The sequence below is a fragment of the Diadema setosum genome, chromosome 9 (assembly GCF_964275005.1).
Source record: "Diadema setosum chromosome 9, eeDiaSeto1, whole genome shotgun sequence".
NCBI classification, from domain to species: domain Eukaryota; kingdom Metazoa; phylum Echinodermata; class Echinoidea; order Diadematoida; family Diadematidae; genus Diadema; species Diadema setosum.
In genome coordinates, this window is record NC_092693.1 from 31,998,120 (window position 1) to 32,016,078 (window position 17,959).

The following is a 17,959-nucleotide window of genomic DNA, read 5'->3' on the forward strand; positions in this document are numbered from 1 at the left end:
ATTACTACAAGTCTTTATAACCTTTAGAAAAAAAAAAAAACAACCGCAAGTTATATAGCAACGAATGCAATAGACATGTCTAAGTTAAATCCTCCAAATATAATCAGTTACTTACTTGTCCACCAGAAACGCCGTACATCAAGAACACAATGATTCCCTGTAAGACGAGGAAAGGTAGCGAAAAGAGAATCATTGCTTTCCATTCTTCTCTCCTAATCTAGCCGTTTCTTTTTTCACCTTCATATTTTAAAATCTTTCCTATCTTCCTAATTTCCTTTTCCTTCTTCTTATGCATGATCATCAGCATTATTTTTATTATTCCTAATTTTTATATTACATTACATCATAAAAATTGATTTATTATTATATTATATTACATGATAGAAATTGATATCATATTGTGTTATATTATATTACATTATATTATATTATATTATATTATATTATATTATATTATATTATATTATATCAAATCATATCATATCATATCATCGTGCTCTTCCTTCTTCTTCTGTTCTATTCCTTTTTTTTTTCTTGCCGTCGAGTATTCCTTTATTTTGTTCTACTATTAAGTAATCAGACAAGAACAACAATAAAGTGGACTTATATATTCTTCTCATGAATGATGTATTCTCACCAGAGACGCAAACAGTACAAGAAAGACGTAATACGGGAGAACGGTAGCGCCGTAGAAACCGATGTATCCACAGATCCAAGCCGCACCGTTTGCCAGCATGATTACACAGGTTGCCAGCATACTAGCTCTACAGTGAGATCAAAATAAGTGACAATGATTTGAATGGATACGAACTATGATTACAACACAAGAGAAAGTAAGAGAGAGGAGATGGAAGAGGGGAAGAGATATTGAGGGAGATAGAAGCGAGAGAAAGAGAAAAAAAAAGAGACAAATAGAGACAGTAACAGATGCAAATGTTACAAAGTCTCGACATACCTACACACGGACAGACGGATCTATAGGAAGTTACAATAAATTACGAATGAATAAAATCATATCCTATTTGATGACGACAAACGAATCAGTATGCTATTAAACCATCGATTATCTCGTCTGCAATATATTGTGTGAATAGCATGTCGCTCCTATATAAAGGGAGACATGGTACTTACATACAGTTAAGGGCTTAACGGAATGTTATCAAAAAAGTGGAATTCAAATTACATAAAACACGTATCTTCTCAAGTGTACTAACTTCATAATGAATCAAACATACACTACACTGACTTGTGAAAGCGTACTGATGAATTAGCCATGGGCTTACTTACTTGATGGGGGCAGTGTCGACCAAGATGAGTTTGTGGATTCCTCGATTAGAGATGACGAGGAAAAGCATGGACAGCTGAAAAAAAAAAAAAACCCAGACAAAACAAAAATTAATGATGGTAACATGGAAGTACTAAAGTTCTGGAAAACCATTCTCACGCATAAGAGTATTCGTGAAAGTGGATGTATCATGGTGATGCTCTTTGCAGGCTATACTTATCAGTGATCATCTGTCGCTCTTTGCGCCGCCATAGAGTAATCAAAATCATCATGTGGGCGGTAGATAGTTCACGATTTATAACATATGCTTATACAGAGGGGGCTATAGATAGAAAGAGAGCATAAATGGACAAAATACATACATATCCATTCAGATATATAATTATGTTCTTATTTGTTTTGTCTTTAAACTTCAATCTTGAGAATAAATGAAATTAGTTCACTGAATACGCTTTCTTTCCTCTTGAGAAAATTGACAAAGACAGCAAACTGAAGATACCAGGAAACGGCACTCTTGATTTTCACATCTTGGCCCAGTTGGAATTTAGATTTACGTTCTTGACAACATCATATGCCAGATGATTCCTTTCATATCAATTTTAGTCTAGTTTTCTTGAGCACCTGCGTGCCAATGACACCTACCGCAAAGCATGCGCCAAGTGGTCCGTAGAATGCCGCATACAGATTATTTTCGTTCGTAACCCAGCACCTGTTACACACGTAAAAAAAAATAATACCACATTTCTCATTTTTGCAAAAGTAGTTTTCGCTGCTCTTCAACCTACCAAAGATGTTTAATGCTGAAGCAATCGATCCTTATCAGCGAATTGCTTTAGGTTCTGAGAATCATAGCAATGTAATGTTATATACAGAAGTAGTCAGTCGTTAGAGTCGTTCTAAGCTTACATCAAAGTGGTATCCAACAAAAATAAGGTAGAACATGAGAATGACGAAAATTATATCAAGGTATCATTTTTTTTTCACAAAGAAATTTCATTCACTTAATATTCAGGTACAAAATGAATGTCACATATGATACATAAAGACAAATAATACAAAATTGACAGGCAGCTACAAAACGTCTAAATAATATGAATACGATATCAGATACAAAAGCTTTAGTTTTTCAGACATATTATATTCTCTACTTTCTTCGCTTGCTTTAATGATTGACAAAATTGACAAAAACTATTATTTCTTACAGAAAATATAAATTATTTTGGATGCGAATGTACCACATTTTAACACTACAGGTTTTCTGTAGAACCATGGTATCATGATTATGTAAATAATATTATTTTTTTTCGGCCATGTCTACACGCGATATAAACAGATGTTTGATGTCAACATAGTATCGTTTCTGAATGTCCTCTCAATCAACTCACAGACCACAGTCCAGTTTACGAATCCCAATGGTGTCTAGAGCAACTGTAATCCCCGTGACGAGTGCCGGCAAACCTGTATCGATCAGAACGTTAATATCGAAGATGTGAAGAAGCCAAGTTTGGTAATGATATCGATATCAGTGGATGAATGTGAAGTAAAATGAAAATGAAATTTATTCATTCATATTCCACATTCATGACATTGGATGGACATCTGCAGGGAATAAATGCAATGAAATCGAGGGCCGAAAGTACAAGAAATCAAGATGTATTAAAAATGACATCCCCCTTGTACGTCATAATTGAAATTGAGGGAGACCCAAAGTCGCGAATTCGAATGAAAATAACTTTAAACGTCTGAATATATGAAGCTCTCTACTAATCAGCCGTTTTGATTATTGTATAATTTCACAGGTTTCCGGCAATCAACATGAATGAATTTGTCCAATTTGGAGATTGGACTTGCAACAAGTTTTGTAATGAATACTGATTAACTGGTTTAAATGTGAAATGATTGACTTGTAATATGAAATTGATGAATGTCGGAAATTGATATACTATAAATTGGAATTTAAAGCTATTGCCTCCGCCAAGAAAAGACACTTTGAATACTCAACACGTTGCCCACATATCATACTTTGCATATTCATCGTGGATGCTATACTTGATCGACTGAGTTCCGAAAAGTGATGGGTTGATGTAGAACATCTGGAAAAGTGTGATAATTATTCGTTCCTGAAGAAGACTTACACCAACCGATGAACATGAAGCCATAGAATCTATTCGGCATCGGACACGACGACAAGACCGCGTCAGCCCCAACGTAGCCGAACTCGACTTCGGTCAGCACTTGGACGGCGTCGACAAACAACCAGAAGACGACGGCAAGTGCGCTGTACTCCAGTAGAGCTCCCAGCAAGCGACAAGTCGGCTTTGAAAGAAAGAACGGGAACATGTATACACCACACACTAGGGTATTACTACGAGAATCTTTCCAGATCATGCTAATTCTAATCGTATCACTTTGATAGCTATCACTTCAGTGAATTTGTTTATGAGCAAATATTTTTCTGTCATCCTTTTTGTGATAAAATTTGGCTAGAAATAAAAAAAAAAATTGCCCGATTTCGACAGGTTGTCATTCCCATCAGTATGTCCAGCATTCATCTATTCGTCGCCACTTCTCTCTTTTGTTATGTTTCTTACGTATTATTTTGCTATTGTTCCAATAATTTATATAAGTTGATCCTTGACACAATAATATCTCTTACCCCTGGCCACTCTCCAGTGGCGAGGCAGAGACAAACAGCGGACAACATTGTTGCTATGGCAACGTTAACGTGGATGATGTGGCGCAAGGTGCGCAGACGCCTGGAGAAAATTAGAGACAAAATGAAATGTATATAAATTATGTGTGTGTGTGTTTTTTTTTAAATTGTAAACCTTAATGACTTGACTCGTGTTAACATGTACCTTCTTGCATTCATGCAATGTTATCTGCAAATTTTACTCTCTTCAATTTCAATTCCAGCTCTTCGTGAACTAACTTTTCACCGTAATCTGACTGTGGAACTCTTATTCAAAAAGAAACCACAACGCCCCGCGTGTTGGTTCATATCTGACGGCTGCAGAACAATATCTTTATATAACATTGTTATATAACAATATAACAAGCGACATTTCATATTCAAGGAAACACGCTTTTTCATAATCTATGCACAATAAATTTGAAATTGATAGTCAGAGAATCGATTGTGAAGAGTGATAAGAATAAAAATGCACAAAAGAAAAATACAAAATAAACGCCAAAATATGAAATTAATCCATTGTGTCCACGAAAAAAAGAAGACTATGGGTTAAATGAGAAGGGATCTATTCATAACTCACATGCAGCAGAGAAAGAGGCAGACGAGCAGACCGAGGAAGGCGGCTGAGATTCCCGCCAAGCCTCGAGAGGTCCAGTTGAATACAACCTTAACAGTGTCGGGAGGCTGAAGTAAAGGGAGTAAGATATCTGTATTTCAACTTTTTGTATGGTCATATGTGTTTCTGTGATATGTATAAATGCATTCATATCTGTGTATATATGTATGTATCATGTTTATAATATACATATACAAGTTTGTAAAGATGTATAAAATGCATGTATGTACGTATGTGTGTATGTGTGTGTCTGTTTTGGAAATATGTATCTGTGTGTATGGGTATGAATGCATCTAGCGCTATAATAGACCGTTTCTAGAATCCGCATAGTTTATTGAGCTCGGCAAAATAATGAATGTTGCAAAGCAAATTTTGTGTATCTCACCTTCAGAACTTAGTTTGACTGAATTTGAGGTAGCTTTTTATTAGTATGTTTTCTCCAGATAAACTGACAAATGAAATAGAATCACTTTTCATAAAAATCTTTTTTATCTTTTCATAAAAAAAAAAAATCACATAGAGTTGATAGAACGTAAATGGCATATACTCAAAACTAACGCAAATTGTACAGTTTACAATGCGTAAATGAAACCCCCCCCCAAAAAAAAAAACAAAAAAAAAAAACCAAACAAATCGCGGAATGCCATCAAAATCACACCTGGACTTGCGTGGCGGCCCAAACAAAGAAAAATCAAGAAAGAAATATATTACTGTATCCAAAATCACATAACTATACATCATAGTAAAAAATCTGGCAGGAAAAAAACAAACAAACAAGAGCGCCTTGGCTGATTTCTTGTCACGTAATCATCAATATAATCGTGATAATCATGAAGTTTTCCACAATTCAACCTCATCGTACTTACAGGGAGTGGCGCTGGTTCCATGACAACGGCAAAGTTAGTAAAGTGCGTACATTCGCAGATGGTGTGAGTTCGGTTGAACGCGGTTGTCTCACACCCCGTTCTATCCCATGACCCACCGTTGGTATCTCTGATAAGGTGACAAGAAGTAAAGAGTTTTATTATACGGATTGCACAAGGGCCACTGGAAGACTGGTAGATTAACTTTTCAACGGTATATATGTAATTTACATATAGGATTATTGTGACTGAATTTAATTCTTACTTTAATAGTATAATAATGCAATTCGAAAACATGCATGCTAAAACTCTGAAGACAAACTGTTCCACATGAAGAAAACAAAAGAACTTAATACGCATAATTGCCTTCTTTAAATGTTATGAAATACGCCGACAGTTCACTTGAATGCTGGAATTTAAAAGTTTATCATCCTGAATCGAACCTAATTGGTATGAATCCATATTGATTAGTGGATGATCTATTTAGACGTGGAAATCAATTTCATGGAAGGCGCTCCGATATGTGGACTGAAATGAGCTGAATTGATAGCATAACAAAATTTACACTTTTGATAAGATATCAACAGCTGATCAAGAAGAATTTTAATTCTTTATCTTTCCAAAGCCAGTTCCACATATGGCATTGCCAATACTCACGGTATGTAGTAGTTCCAAAACGCGCAGACAGGTGTGAACGTGCTTTCATCCGACACGCCCTGTACAATTATTGTGATAAATCGTGTTATAGTTCGTGTCGTTCAATTTACTATAGAAAACATATTATGAATGTATTTCTTGCTGAGCTAAAAATGTAATTTGAAACTGTCCACAATATTTATTATGATGATTGCGTATTACAATTCTTTGGCGCAACACACTGTACTGTACCTTTTAAAACAAAACAAAACAAAACAAAACAAAACAAAACAAAACAAGCAAAAAGTGTATCGATTTGATTATATAGTTTACATCTGCATGATCAGAATGATTGGCTGGTAAAAGTGACCTTTGAACTTACGCTGGTATGGATCGTGCTATAGTTCGTGTCGTGTCGTTCAATTTACTGTAGAAAACATATTATGAATGTATTTCTTGCTGAGCTCAAAATGTAATTTGAAACTGCCCACAATATTTATTATGATGATTGCGTATTACCATTCTTTGGCGTAAAACACTGTACTGTACCTTTCAAAACAAAACAAAACAAAATAAAACAAAACAAAACAAGCAAAAAAGTGTATCGATTTGATTATATGGTTTACATCAGCATGATCAGGATGATTGGCTGGTAAAAGTGACCTTTGAACTTACGCTGGTATGGATGAAGACAATGGATATGGGATTGTAGAGCTCCTTGCGTAGACTTGGACTGACGGAGACCGACACAACACGACTGTTTACCCAGGGTTGGCTCTCCGTTGACGAGACAAAACTGGATTGCGAAAACGAATAAAAAAGTATTGTATTATAAGCCATTGCATATCACCAGAAATAGATAGGGTTTTTTTGTTGTTGAACACATTGTATATCGGGACTACAGAATCTCGTAGATGATGAATTGACATACAATATGGCGTAATCAAAACGGCGACGACACATTTTGCGGAAATACGCAGTTCGACTTGATATTGGCACGCGAGCTTTACAACTTAGCAATTAGACCTACCCCCCTCTCTCTCTCCCTCTCTCGCAAACTCCCTCTTTCTATCTTTCACACTGTTTTGCTATTTCATATGAGGAAAGCTACTGTGTATTATAGTTGGCTTTATACAGTTAACGCAGTGTAATATTACAGACATGGTAGATTCATTGCCAAAGACGCAGATATATCTTTGATGACTGTATAAAAATGACTGACTTCTTGCCTAGGCGTAGAGAGTTGACACGTATTGGTCCAAACGAATTTCGTTATGTTTGTGTTAACATAAACTCACTATAATGAGAGACTTTTTATTGGCAAGTTTCAGTAGACAGCTCGTTGCGGAGTCGAACAAAGACGGTTTAATGATAATACATTCGGCGGACAAACGCATAACCTGTAACCGTCACCATTCTAGCAGCTTTTCCACAACCATCCCCCCAAAAAGCGCCAAACAGAAAAAAAAAGAAAAAATATGATGGCATAATAACACTTACTTCTGACTTGTATTATGGGGAATGACGTCATCTAGAGTGTCGTAGATAGAAAGAGTTATCACCCCTTCGTTTCCTGCGGAATCGTGTACATGAAAATTACAAGGTATCAATTGGACGCTGACTATATCAGTTAGGTTTACTCTTCGATATGAATAGAATTTGATTCACCTTACGTATATAGGCTCATAAGCTTGATTATTATTATCATTACCTGATGAGCCACCAGTTTGTTTTATCTTGTTGTTTCTCCGATTGTTTATTCAGAGGTTCAAAGGTTCAAAGGTTTTATTTTTCACTTCTTTCAACAGAATGTACAAAAAGTATAAATTCGACATGCATTTGAAGAAATGATACATAGATAGCAAAAAATAACATTTATAAGTAGTCATTACAAAATGAGCCATTTTTCATACAAACATATTTATACATTCTGCGTGATGGAATCTTCACATTAATTTAATGTTTCTTCTCAAGCAAACATGAAAATATACATTTCAAGGATACATAATTGAAAATGGAATCAAATAATTTGTGATTTTTTTTTTTCGTAATATCGGATACCACTTCAAAATATTGTCACAGGTATAGCTTTTTGATGTTTATGTATAGAATAAATGACAGAAGCGAAGGAACGCCATCGTGCATTCATTCTTATCAGATCTTATTGTTTACATGACTACCAAGGCCTTTTTATTGTATTGCTGCTTTGATATTTAAAAGTTTTACAAGCCGCAATAGTGTTCATATCTTCAGAAGATTTCGTAAAGCGTAAAGGTTAACTCGCAATCTATAGTAATCTCTCTGCGTTTATTGAAATCAGTATGCTATCAATAGGTACAGAGCAAGTTTTATGATGGGGAAATTCAAAAAAGAGATAACTATACAAAAGAATATTATAAAGACAATAAACAATAAGTAATATTGGTATAGGAGCCTCCATCACAATTTTACTGCATATTAATATCTAAAAATGTTGCATACTCTTAGTTTTTTATACTGTTTACCATCTAGTGTGTAGTCGAAGAGATTTTGTGGGAATTCTATCTCTTCTTGCAGGTTATTCCATCGCTCCTGTACACCGGACCAGCGGGAATCATCGTACCGAGGTAATGTGACCACTCCCTTATTCCCGAACGCTGTCACGTCAAATTTATCCACGCAAGTGGCTGCGTAATAAAATTGTAACGAATTTGTCTGATAAATGATTGCAATTAGTTGTTGATTCATTTTTTCATTGCATCTTACTGATACTTCGCCTCCATGCAATAAAAGTACAGACTCTCCTACAAGCTTTTTTTTTTTTCAAACAAGGAGAATATCTGGAGACAAATTCATAGAGATATCATCAATTGTTAAAGAACAGCAACCAGCAAGTTAATTTTTTTGTTGTTGCAATTTACGTTTCTCTAATATCCTGCCTTTATTAATGCATAATGATTTGTTCACTGACTGGATATAAACAGAAGTTACGCTACCACAAGAGTCCTGTAGAAAGTTGAGTATCATTAGATTACACAATTAAGCCACTCACCAATTGTTGAGGTCTCATAGAAGTCTTGGCAGCCCACAAAAGTCGGACTGGTATCCATACTTTTGGATGCCTCAAGAATGAAATCTTCCATTGTATGGACAAGGGCAGTGGAACCAGGATTCGTCTGGGGGTAAACACGAAGTAAAGGATTCATTTAAGAAGTGTCGTAGTCAAGTAAATTGCGCACTGACATGTGTTTTCTACATGAAGATCTGAGGGTCCAGCCCTGCTACGACAGTCATGCAAATGAGCAAATCTCCTACCCACAATACTTGTATCTACCGAGGAGATATTGACGTCGGTGAAGTCGTTCAGTATTTCAACGTGTTTGTCGTAAGCAGCTTGGGCGAAGAGTGGAGGTACATGTAGTACGCATTTGGTGCGCATTCAATGTAGTGAAGCTCTGCAGACACCACGATGCTGTAAAAAGGATGGTTACTATAGTGATATCACTGTTACAATCAGAATTACACAATGCAATGGTTTTGCAGTGAGTTCTTCCTCCATGTTAAAGTCTACCTCTTACTATGAAAATTAATGGTGATTGATTACAATGTCTTGCATGTCGGACAAGCCCGTGTCACCATGACTTACCCTCTGCAATTCTTTCCATGCATCCGTTCGGTTCGAATCCAGTAAAGCGTCAACAGACTGGATAAATTCCTGCCGGCAGTCGTAAAAAAAAAGTGAACATCTGTGAAGTCACAAATAGATTTCCTCTCGACTGCCCTGAATAAGTATCACTCAGGCGTTATTATAGGCCTGCTTTGAGCAATGCTTTTATTTTTCTTTTCAAATGACACAATACAGGGAACGATTAGGAGATTGCTTAAGCAAGTACGGTTAATAAGAACGGAAATAACATGAAGAGTGTTAAGTCATTGACACGCAACCTTCTACAATAATTTTGTCGTATCATACATTGTACATAAAAAAAATGAAATAACTTGAACTTCATACTTAAAATTCGTTTCAATTTTAGATGAATACGTCTGCTGCAGGAATATGCAGCTTAACATGACAATATATCTGAGATATATAAAGATGACGTACAAGAATAGCATTACTGGCGGCCGTTTCGTTGTCGAAAGGTTCGACGACCAATGACAGGATTGCCGCCACATTCACAGCTGCGCGGAGATCGTCCGGTGTTAGCGTTTGTTGGCTCTCTGCCAGATGGTGGAGTCTACCGCGCATGCTCATTTCAGCTGACTGTCCAAAGAATAGTTCCTCGTTCGCCTGTTAGAACAAGATATAGAAGCTCGTATTAAAAGGTCTCATCACATTATCATTCATTAAAGAATGTCAGCATAGTTCCTGTTTAGGTTCGTTTAAGCCTTTGTAGCAACTACAAATGAACGAACATACCATCTGATATGGATTTAGTAACATAAAATACAATACCAACGAATAACTCAAGTTTGGTATATTTTAAAGAAGAAGAAAGCGTTAAGATGTACGTTGGATATTAAGAATCTAGTGGATCGATTTTATTTCGCTTTGCATTTTCGCTAGTATGGTGTATAAAGAAGAAACAGAGTATAAGAGGCTACCCATAGGCTCTGCCAACAATACCTTAGAGAAGAAGAACAAGATCACGGAGCAGGAATTGAAATTAATGAAGTTTTCATCACTTATTATGAATAACGAAGCTGTTGATATTTCCCTACTTTTCTCAGTGCTTGTTTCTATACTTTTTTTTTTTGACTTTTCATACTTACTATAGACTCGAGTTCAACGAGCGTCCTGGCGCAGTCGGCCTCGTGAAGAACTCGGCACTCCTTCTTCCCCGTTGTTGGCTCGGAGCTCAAGAGTGCGCCGAAATCATCCGTCAACACTACCAGTCATCATGGGAAAAAGAGAGAAAGATAAAGAGAATTCCACTGACATTTTCGAAAGAAATAAAGTTGTAGAAAGTATGGATATCTGTATGAAATTATCATGCGCACAACGCATCTGATTTAAAACAAAGTTTCCGTTTCCTCATTATTATGACCGTTTCGAATCTCATCAGCTTTTCAATTTCTTTTTTTATTCAATTCAAATAAATTTATTTTCCATCGAGCAAAGAATGAAAGAAAATACATTTATATGCTGTATCTGGGTGTCGATTTGACTCTCATATTTAATTGTTCTTTCTCCTATAGTCAGATGAACTTCATCATTGAGTTTGCCTTAGGACGTACTGAAGATAACGGTCTTGCGTTACAGTTTCTCCCCCAATCGTTCTAAGCTAGTGCCAAATGATGTACAGGTAATGACTTTGAAAAGGGGGATTTAATGCAGAGAAGTGTATATATATCAGAGTCAGTGTGTGTGTGTGCGTGTGTGTGTGTGTGTGCGTGTGTATATATATCAGAGTCAGTGTGCGTGTGTGTGTGTGCAACGGCGTAAATCCGTACTGAGGAGTGGGGGGCATGGTCACCATCACCACGCTTACAAGCCCATAACCGGACTGGCGCAGCCTTGGGGGGGGGGGGGGGGGGGGGAGAAGCTTCTCCCCCCCCCCCCCCCCACACGCACACTTTACAGGGATCGGATGTCCCACTCTTTTGCATGAAATATAAAGTGGGAGGAAAGTGGCAGCAAAAATATGAAGACTTTTTGTTCTTGTTGTTGCTTTTTTTTTGCTTGTCAGATGACTTGCGGCGGAAAATCAGACCTTAAAAGTATGAAGACATTTTTTGTTTTTGAAATATCTGTGAGAGAGAGCGGAGCGACCGGGTTAACGGGGGGAGGGTGTGTATGGGGGGGGGTTCCTTTCCCACACGAGGAAGATTTTGCATTTTCAGACCTGAAATTCAGCGATCTGCTGCACACTTTTGGTGAAATTTTTGTTTGTTTTTTCTTTAAAAAACCAATAGAAAATGAAATATTCACAATATATTATTGAATGACTAAATCGTGGTATTTCAGCTCTTGCTCCGCCTGTGCGACATCACTGCGAAGGCCTACTAAATAGTGGGGCCTATCACCGGCGTAGACAGGATTTGATCTTGGGGAGCGGTTATGAGATCGTGAGGGAGCGAAGCAAGCGAGGGGGGGGGAGGGTATGGTAGGGGGGTTTCTCCCTCCCACAGTGAAATCTTTTTACATTGAAAATTTTGACATTTTACAGTCCCAAAACTGCCGTTTGTAGCTATATTCTTCGCTTTGGAAATTAAGGGGGGGGGGGGGGCACACCGTGCGCAACTGCTGTCAATCACTGGCAGCAGCATCAGGAGAACGGCATAGCGATTAAATGCGAGCGAGCGGAGCGAGCGAGCTTGAAAATTTTGACATAATGCTTTTACATGCTAAAAACTGCCGTTTGTAGCTATACTTCTTCGCTTTGGAAATCAAGGGGGGCCGCACCGGGCGCAACTGTTGTCAATCACTGGCAGCAACATCAGGAGAATGGTATAGCGATTAAATGCGAGCGAGCGAAGCGAGCGAGCTTGAAAATTTTGACATTTTACAGTCCCAAAACTGCCGCTTTTGGCTGTATTTTTTCGCTTTGGAAATTAAGGGGGGTGCACCGGGTGCAACTTGTATACTGGCAGTTGAATACTGGCAGCAACATCAGGGGAATGGCATAACGATTGAATACGAGCGGGCGAAGCGAGTGAGCTTGAAAATTTTGACTTTTTACAGTCCCAAAACTGTCGTTTGTGGCTATATTTTTCGCTTTGGAAATTAAAGGGGGGGGGGGGGGGCGCACCGGGCACAACTGCTGGCAATTACTGGCAGCATGCAACATCAGGAGAATGGCATAACGATTAAATGAAAGGGAGCGAGTTTGAAAATTTTGGCATTTTACAGTCCCCAAACTGTCGTTTGTGGCTGTATTTTTTCGCTTTGGAAATCAAGGGGGGGGGGGGGACACACCGGGCGCAACTGCCGGCAATTACTGGCAGTAACATCAGGAGAATGGCATAACGAGTAAATGCGAGCGAGCGAAGCGATTGAGCTTGAAAATTTTGATATTTTACAGTCCCGAAAAACTGTCCTTTGTGGCTGTATTTTTTCGCTTTGGAAATTAAGGGGGCGCACCGGGCGAAAACTACTGGCAATTACTAGCAGCAACATCAGGAGAATGGCATAATGATTAAATGCGAGCGAGCGAAGCGAGCGAGCTTGAAAATTTTGACATTTTACAGTCCCCCAAACTGTCGTTTGTGGCTGGTATTTTTTCGCTTTGGAAATTAAGGAGGCGCACCGGGCGAAAACTACTGGCAATTACTAGCAGCAACATCAGGAGAATGGCATAATGATTAAATGCGAGCGAGCGAAGGGAGCGAGCTTGAAATTTTTGACGTTTTACAGTCCCCAAACTGCCGTTTGTAGCTATATTTTTCGCTTTGGAAATTAAGGGGGGCGCATCGGGCGAAAACTGCTGGCAATTAGCTGCAACATCAGGAGAATGGCATAATGATTAAATGCGAGCGAGCGAAGCGAGCGAGCTTCAAAATTTTGACATTTTACAGTCCAAAAACTGCCGTTTGTAGTTTGTAGCTATATTTTTCGCTTTGAAAATTAAGGGGCCGGGGCGCACCGGGCGCAACTGCTGCCATTCACAGGCAGCAGCATCAGGAGAATGGCATAGCGATTAAATGCGAGCGAGCGGAGCGAGCGAGCTTTAAAATTTTGACATTTTACACTCCAAACACTGCCGTTTGTAGCTATATTTTTCGCTTTTGTTTGTCCCACTTTTACGGGGGAACCATCCCCCCCCCCCCCATCGACGCCTCTGCATATGAGGGTGCTTTTGTTAAGTGAAAGATCTGCTGCACACTCTTTGATAAATTAGGGAAATATACGTCAATCTCAAAAGTGTACAAAGTCTATCGAAAGGGATCCTGTATAGCGGAGCTTTTGCATGTTTATGATTGCAATACAACGATCTGGTGCATAGTTCTGGCGATATTTGGACAATTTTCCATTAAGAAAGATTTGTCCTCATCTCGGGAATTGCTTGGGGGATAAATGATTTGTCTGCCTAAACACTTCCGTAGGGGCGGGGCAAATGCCCCTTTGCCCCCCCCCCCCCCCAGATAGATTCGACGCCCCTGATCTTCCCTGGGTATGCTCATAGATGTATCCTGACTGAGTCACCAGTCACTGTCGTTTCTCAGGAATGATTCAGGAAATGGAGGGGGTTCAATTATGGCGATATAGTTTTTGTTATTGTTTGTTTGTTTGTTTTCCTACATATCTTGCAGATGGTCCCCAGTTACTCGCGTCATAGCATGTTTACATTATAGGCCTATACTATTTGACGTTGTCAACGTCTGAGCCATACCTTACAGTGTATGTCGATGTTACTTTCTTCGCGAGCGAGCGAAGCGAGCGAGCGCTTGAGAAAATTATGTATACATTTTCCTACAAGATAGAATACTGTTCAGCTCTGTTACCTGTCTGAAGGCCGGCGTACAAACGTCATGCAATATGCCAAAATTGATACAATCACATTTCTGCTTCCTCCATTTTTTCCCCAAAATTCAGGGGGGGGATGATTGTACAGGCCATCCCCCCCTCCTCCATTTCAGGGGGGGGGGGGATATATCCCCCCCATCCCCCCCGGGATTTACGCCCATGTGTGTGTGTGTGTGTGTGCGTTTAGCTCTAACAGAGCTTATACGTTCTGTATGGGAACTGTCGGATATAATCCTAACCGTTTTCCTAAATGAAAATACTACGTGTTACAAAAAGCATTTCCCACTTTTGATCCTTAATAGTCCAAAAACTATAAATCAGATAACACTGACATTGATATGGGTGACAGCTGAATAGTGTACAATTTTGTTTAAGGTACTTTAACAATGATATCATAAACCAGTTTCATACAAATTCAAGATTTATTTCGAAGTTAGGTTTCAGATTTTGCTCTGTTTTCAACCCTCTGTACAAAATTTCAGTTTTGCGCAGGGATCAATTGGTGTGTATGGGAGTATTTGGTTTTGTCAGTGGTCCTGACCAATGGCCAGAACTGGAATGCTCTATTACATATTCATGAGAAACTCCACTAGCATAGCTAGTCTTTATTCATCCTGAAATATAGTGAATGCAAGCACATGAAAACATTTGCTTATTCTGTCATGTGCATGCATGCATTTTACCCTTTACCATGAATTCAGACTAGCAGTGCCCAGGGCAATTCATCAGGAATTATTGATAAAGCATTCATGTGCCTTGGAGCAAGAGTCCTGAAGCATAGTCAGCAGAGCTCTGAAAAGGTGGTATTCGTGGTATTCATGTCTATTGATCAGGGTCATTGTAAGCACACACTCGCATACACATCATTGGTTCTTGTGCAAAGTTCAATTTTGTACAGAGAGTCCAAATTTGACCGAAATCTGGAACTTAACTTTAAAATCAATCATGGATTTAACGAAACTGATTCATTCGCTCATATTCAAATCCCCTCCAACTAAACTGTACACTATTCAGCTATTGCTCATATCAATGACAGTGTTATCTGATGTATAGCTCTCGAACTATTAAGGATCAAAATTGGAAATGTTTTTTTTTTGTAACACCTAGTACGTATTTCCCTATAACTACTGGAAACGAGTGCTCTCACAAACGCTGTCGAGTCCGAGGTCGCCGAGCAGCTGATCGATCCCGTACGTGTCCTCGTAGCTGATCGTATAAATCCAGATGGCGACGTCATCAAAGGAGCCACCGAGATATCCGCTCGCTTGGTCATTTCGCTTGCCGAGGTGGACAACCGTGTGGACGTCGACTGTAGAACCCGAGAGAGGCGTGCCCATGGGATCCGTTGCTACGCGACAAAAACAAACAAACAAACAAGCAAAACGTGCTGATTAGTTAAAGGTATGGGTCCGCCGAAATCATGAAAAAAAGGGGCTGCAAACTCATTCAGGTTATGATCCTGTTTTTATAATACTATAATAGTATGTACCACATAATGATTACAAGTTTTTATATAGCGCATATCATTCGCAGTACTGTATATCAAATTGCGCCAGCATGAAATCAAAATGGACTGGAGACTCACTTTTCCAATATACTGTAGCTCCCTAAGATTTCACTAATACTCAGAGATTGGTCCACAGTTGAAATCAGATATGATTATTTGGTTTCTTTATATTCTGGAGCTATGCCACATTCATCCAATAAATATAAGTCTTTGAACTTATTTTAAATAACATATTTTATATAATATTCATTTTCTGACGGGAAAGTGAGTTTCTTAGTCAAGACCTCTTCCTCCAAATGCATGCCAACGGTAAATATTTTGGAAAATAATGAGATGAAATCATCACCCATGAGTTCGCCATCGAGTAGCACTTCCAGTCCAGACGACGTGCTCCATGTTAGAGCGAAGTTGGTCCAGTTCCTCCCCTGGAAGTCGTCGATGTCGAACGAAGCTTCCCATTCCATATTCGTGCTCACCGCCCGAGTGGTCACACTCTCACCGTCGTAGGTCACGGAAAAGCCACGGCCATTGGGAGCTTGGGCCCCGGAACTACAGGGAGACATGAATGGTGAAATTTTAATTTGGCTCTCAACCACAAATCAACAAGAATTAACTTTATCCTCTGACTGACATGTATCGATGAAATCAATGTAAAGTGCTCGGGTATTGAAATATTTACAGTGTTTGCACAATAATTTTGATCACTTGTTTTGTTTTTCTTTTACTAGAGGCGAGTCACTCTGTACTGACGTATAGTGTTTTAATCAATCACGGTACAGGGCAGTGGTTTACATCAAGTCGGGACTAGTATGTAATAGGCTGTGACATGATGAGCAAGAATTAATTTTTTAATTTTAACAAGAAAAATAAAAATGGTGATTCTATTATTTCAATATCAATGCTAAAATCCTTACTTGTGGTCAGGCGTGTGTTGGTTATGACGGTCTCATTTGTGTTTTTCCCCTAATAATGTATGTTCTTTACAAAAGTGTTACATCAGAGTAGGGAGCCTACTAAGTATGTGAAATGATGAAATTCTTTCGTTATCATTGTAGACAATAAAACATAAATACGTCTAGTGACATGTTCACTACTCCTGAACCTGTCATCTTTCTTTCTTCAGCTGAAAGGCGTATACCATTCATGGCACGAGTATGCATTTCACCTTAGGATGTACCCCAAGCCCTCGGGGTTGGTCGATGGGTCGGCGAAATGACCAATGCCTTCCATTTTCATCCAGAAACTGACCGTCAGACCAGCCGGACTGCAGAGGGACGGGTCACTCAAGCACTTGCCGGAATAGTTTCCTTCACACATCATGAATAAATGGGGGTAAAAGGAAACCGACAGGAAATATTGACATTTAGTGAGATCTCGTGGTTCAGGTGTATATGCTTTTTATCTGTTCTGTTGCTTTGAAATCATGTCGGGCGCTCTATTTTCACAAGCAGAAGACACTCAGTAGCCCTGCGTTACATGATCATCTAGCTTCCACGTCTTTATTAAAATCAACATACCTTTTAACCCATGTTGCTGTGCTATTAGCGACATATAGAGCTGATGATACACATGAGTGCTTTTAACAAAGGTTCTCTCCCGGCTTCTCTACGATGCACAATATTTAAATATTGGTATTAATAATGACACTACAACATTGATGACATGTAGCAATTACTTCACTGCTCAGAGCTGCATTCATGACGCAGCGTACATCCGGGACACGTACCAATGGATGCATAGCCAAAGCTGTGTCCATCAGAGCTCTGGGTGCCCAAGGCTCCATCCTCGTTGTTAAAACGATCGTCGACGAGAGTGGTATTCGTCGTTTCAATTGGTCCACTTGGGTCGGTGACGTCATAATACTCGTCAGCTGAAGCGTACCGGGTTCCTGAAAACGTCGAATACAATTCTGGA

The 17,959-nt window shown here is 38.9% G+C and overlaps 1 protein-coding gene and 1 long non-coding RNA gene across 2 annotated transcripts; both read right to left on the reverse strand.

The window, feature by feature from the left end:
• Positions 1-705: 705 nt before the first annotated feature.
• Positions 706-1,988, reverse strand: LOC140233188 (uncharacterized). The gene is made up of 3 exons (XR_011901536.1): positions 1,928-1,988; positions 1,288-1,361; positions 706-764 (listed from the first exon to the last, which is right to left on the reverse strand). It is a non-coding gene; the product is annotated as an uncharacterized lncRNA (long non-coding RNA).
• A 678-nt stretch (positions 1,989-2,666) lies between these two features.
• On the reverse strand, positions 2,667-17,362 carry LOC140233313 (adhesion G-protein coupled receptor D1-like). Its single transcript, XM_072313424.1, has 14 exons — positions 17,211-17,362; positions 16,392-16,594; positions 15,686-15,886; positions 10,845-10,960; positions 10,177-10,362; positions 9,124-9,247; positions 7,593-7,665; positions 6,768-6,888; positions 6,114-6,172; positions 5,460-5,586; positions 4,558-4,661; positions 3,942-4,041; positions 3,421-3,601; positions 2,667-2,743 (listed from the first exon to the last, which is right to left on the reverse strand). Exons 1-14 carry the CDS (start codon positions 17,360-17,362, stop codon positions 2,667-2,669), a joined length of 1,824 nt encoding a protein of 607 aa, XP_072169525.1.
• Positions 17,363-17,959: the final 597 nt, after the last annotated feature.